We start from the raw sequence: 3038 nt of genomic DNA, 5'->3' as shown, positions 1-3038 counted from the left end.
TTTCGGTAATTGCGAAGCAAACTCTTACATTCGGAATGGGCCAAAATAAAGGCATGTTGGTTTATTATAAAATTCTCAATTGTGATAAAAGGGAGAAATCCCACTAAAGGCTTCCATTATTGTCCCCCTTCACTCAAAAACAGTAAATACATATTGCACAAAAATTATTAAATATTTATTCACGAAAATCCAAGCACAATCACAAGCCTGTTACGTCTGCAAATTTCACAGTTTTCTTTAAGTTTCTTGTCCACAGCTACCCCTCATTCATGCACTCAAACAAGCCAACCGAAATTAAATGGACATAGTTTTTTTATAAATATTTAATTGAACATGAATTGATATATATATATAATAATTATAGCATTTATGATATGATTAAAATCAATAATAAAAAAATAGCGACAGTACAATTGTAGCAGTGTATGTCACTTCTGATTCAATGAACTTCCATTTTTACTTCTCCATGAAAGGGAAAATATTATTCTCATTTCATTATAAATAAGTCTTTTATAAGACGGTATCACAAATCTTTATTCGTGAGATGGATAAATTATGTTCATATTTATAATAAAAATTAATATATTTAACATAAAAATAATATTTTTTCTGTGATATCGTGTCACAGGAGTTTTTGTGTCTCATAATTATCAAAACAAGTTGATTTATTGACAAAATTTTAATTCCATAGTGTCGGAAAGAAAAGATTTAGATTTGAGGAAGTATTTTCATGAGAGGATTTGAAATGATTTAATATCGAAACTGATTTCAAATTCATGAATAAAAAAAATATTTTAGATTTCAAATTCATTCTCAAATAGATTTATTCAATGATTTATCATTATGAATTTGAAATATCTAACTTCGATTCTCTCTATCCAAATACAATATTAACATGACATGATACATCGATTATAAAAAAAAAAAATATTTGTCTTTTTCATAAATACTTCTCTAATTTAAAAAATATTCGATTCAATTGTCACCAAAAAAAATTATAGGTTTCTTCTCTAAAAACTTAAAGTTACTATTTTAATAAAAAAAAAAATTGGAAAAAATAAAATAAAGACGCAGTCACGATTCGGAATCACATAGAAAACGTGGGATCACTACCTCAAAAATATTAGATAATATTCAAACAAGAAATTAAAATGACGAGGTCAAAATTTCCGACCAATACTCATTTCCATGACGTCATTTTTATAGGAAACAAAAGTATTAATCCAAATTAACCATTTCAAAGATTAGACTACGAAAATTAATAATTATTTTTTTAAAAAAATTAATCGGAATATTATTTTCCCAAATTACACAAAATTAAAATTAGAACTTAAATTTATTAATAATAAATAAAGACAAATATTAATATTTTAAAATTTAAATCATAAGCAACTTTACACATCATACAAAACGACAAATTCATATATGCAGTACACCCGCCCACAGCCAATATCTTTATTTTTTCATGCTCACACAAGAGTGGAGCACAGGGATGTTTGCGGGTCCCACATAGCCGGCATAAGGAACCTTCTTCCGTTGACCCCGTGCGCATTGTAACTCGCCCCGCTCGTCTTCTCCGTCAGGACGTTGCCGGCGTAACCCGGGTACGCACCCGAACCGAACACCCCCGTGCAGGAAGTGACAGCCTCCAATGGCGCGGTTGCCGGACCCTGGAAGTACCCCTTGTTAAACGGGTTCGTCACCGTTCCCGCCAGAACCGTGGCCAAATTAATCACCATCCCATCAACTCCGACGTCGCCGTTCGGAGACACCAGAGGCGGGGTCTGCGGGCCGTAAACCGGCTGGTGAAACGGCCACGCGCAGTAGCCTGGACACTGCGTCTCCGCGTTGCCCACCCACGCGTACGCGAACCGGGTCGCCTCACGAGTGGAGCCGTGGGTGCCGCATCTGCTCATGCAAAACCCATCAACCGCGACGTCCTCCGCCGTCAGTACGACGTTAACCGCTCCGTTCAGATGTCCACCTTTTGCAGCTAGGTAAATAATGTGCGAGTTTTTCAGAGATTTCCCTAGAGAACAGTTCTCATCAAAGAACTGCTTTCCCAGAACAAGATTAGACGACCCACCACCACTGTACTTCTCCGTCGTCTTCCACCAGGACGAAACAGAGGGCTGAAGGGATTTCGCAGAGTTCAACGATTGTAGGAAATCAACGATAATGGAGCGTTGAGTGGGTGTGAACTTCCCATACCAGATTAAGTTCGCAGTAACGGCGCCTTTCAGCAGAGCTCCCTTGTGATATTTCAACACAAGGGGCGGTTGCTGCACCAACGCCGCCATTGAATAGGATGTAAAAAGCAAGAAAAAGAAGCAGATTTTCGAAAATTGAAGATTAGGAGTGGCAGAAGGGTAAGAAGAAGAAGAAGCCATTGATTATACAGTGGATCGGGATAAATTCAAAACGGAGCTTCTGCGCATGGTATTTATACCAGGTGAGTGGAGAGTGGGACAGATGTAGGGAGGAGGTGTGTAACTATCCCGGGGGGCTGCTGAAACGTGGCCATATATAATTGGTTGGGAACGAGTGTGCCAGGCTGGAGGTTTGATGGTGACGTGGAATAATCACAAGGCATGATTGTGCCTGTGACTGTAATAATTAATACACCCAATTTAGGAAAAATCTCATTTGAATTCGTAGAACGCACAATACATTTCGTGATATTTTCTCTCTGAGTCATTTTTTTTTGTAATTAGACATTGATTTTCACGATTAATAGAAACTAAAATAAATAATAAGTATAATTAAAGAGAAAAATATATAAAATAATAATGTTTGAATATACGGTTTCAATTTCGATAGTAATCGCATTACAGAATATACTAAAAATATACTTTAAATTTAATAATTAAATATAAAATTCTCAACTTTTTATTCAAATGAAAGTATTGCACCTAATGATCAAATTGTGAAGATAAAGATAAAATAACATGACCACTCTTGTTCATATATTAAATATCTCAGCACCTCTTTGGTTGAGTAGGTCAATTCATTCGTATACCGACACACATACTGTTNGT

General features: G+C 35.9%; 1 protein-coding gene across 1 annotated transcript; it reads right to left on the bottom strand.

Annotated features, from left to right (window-relative positions):
- Positions 1-1346: 1346 nt before the first annotated feature.
- Positions 1347-2429, bottom strand: LOC140987253 (protein EXORDIUM-like 2). The gene has a single exon (XM_073455690.1). The coding sequence runs from the start codon at positions 2388-2390 to the stop codon at positions 1470-1472; it is 921 nt and encodes a 306-aa protein (XP_073311791.1). The 5' UTR covers positions 2391-2429; the 3' UTR covers positions 1347-1469.
- Between the last annotated feature and the right edge of the window lie 609 nt (positions 2430-3038).

The sequence above is a fragment of the Primulina huaijiensis genome, chromosome 11, assembly GCF_012295235.1.
Source record: "Primulina huaijiensis isolate GDHJ02 chromosome 11, ASM1229523v2, whole genome shotgun sequence".
Classification (NCBI taxonomy): Eukaryota; Viridiplantae; Streptophyta; class Magnoliopsida; order Lamiales; family Gesneriaceae; genus Primulina; species Primulina huaijiensis.
The sequence above is the reverse complement of the archived record's forward strand: the minus strand, read 5'-3'. Positions and strand labels throughout refer to the sequence as shown.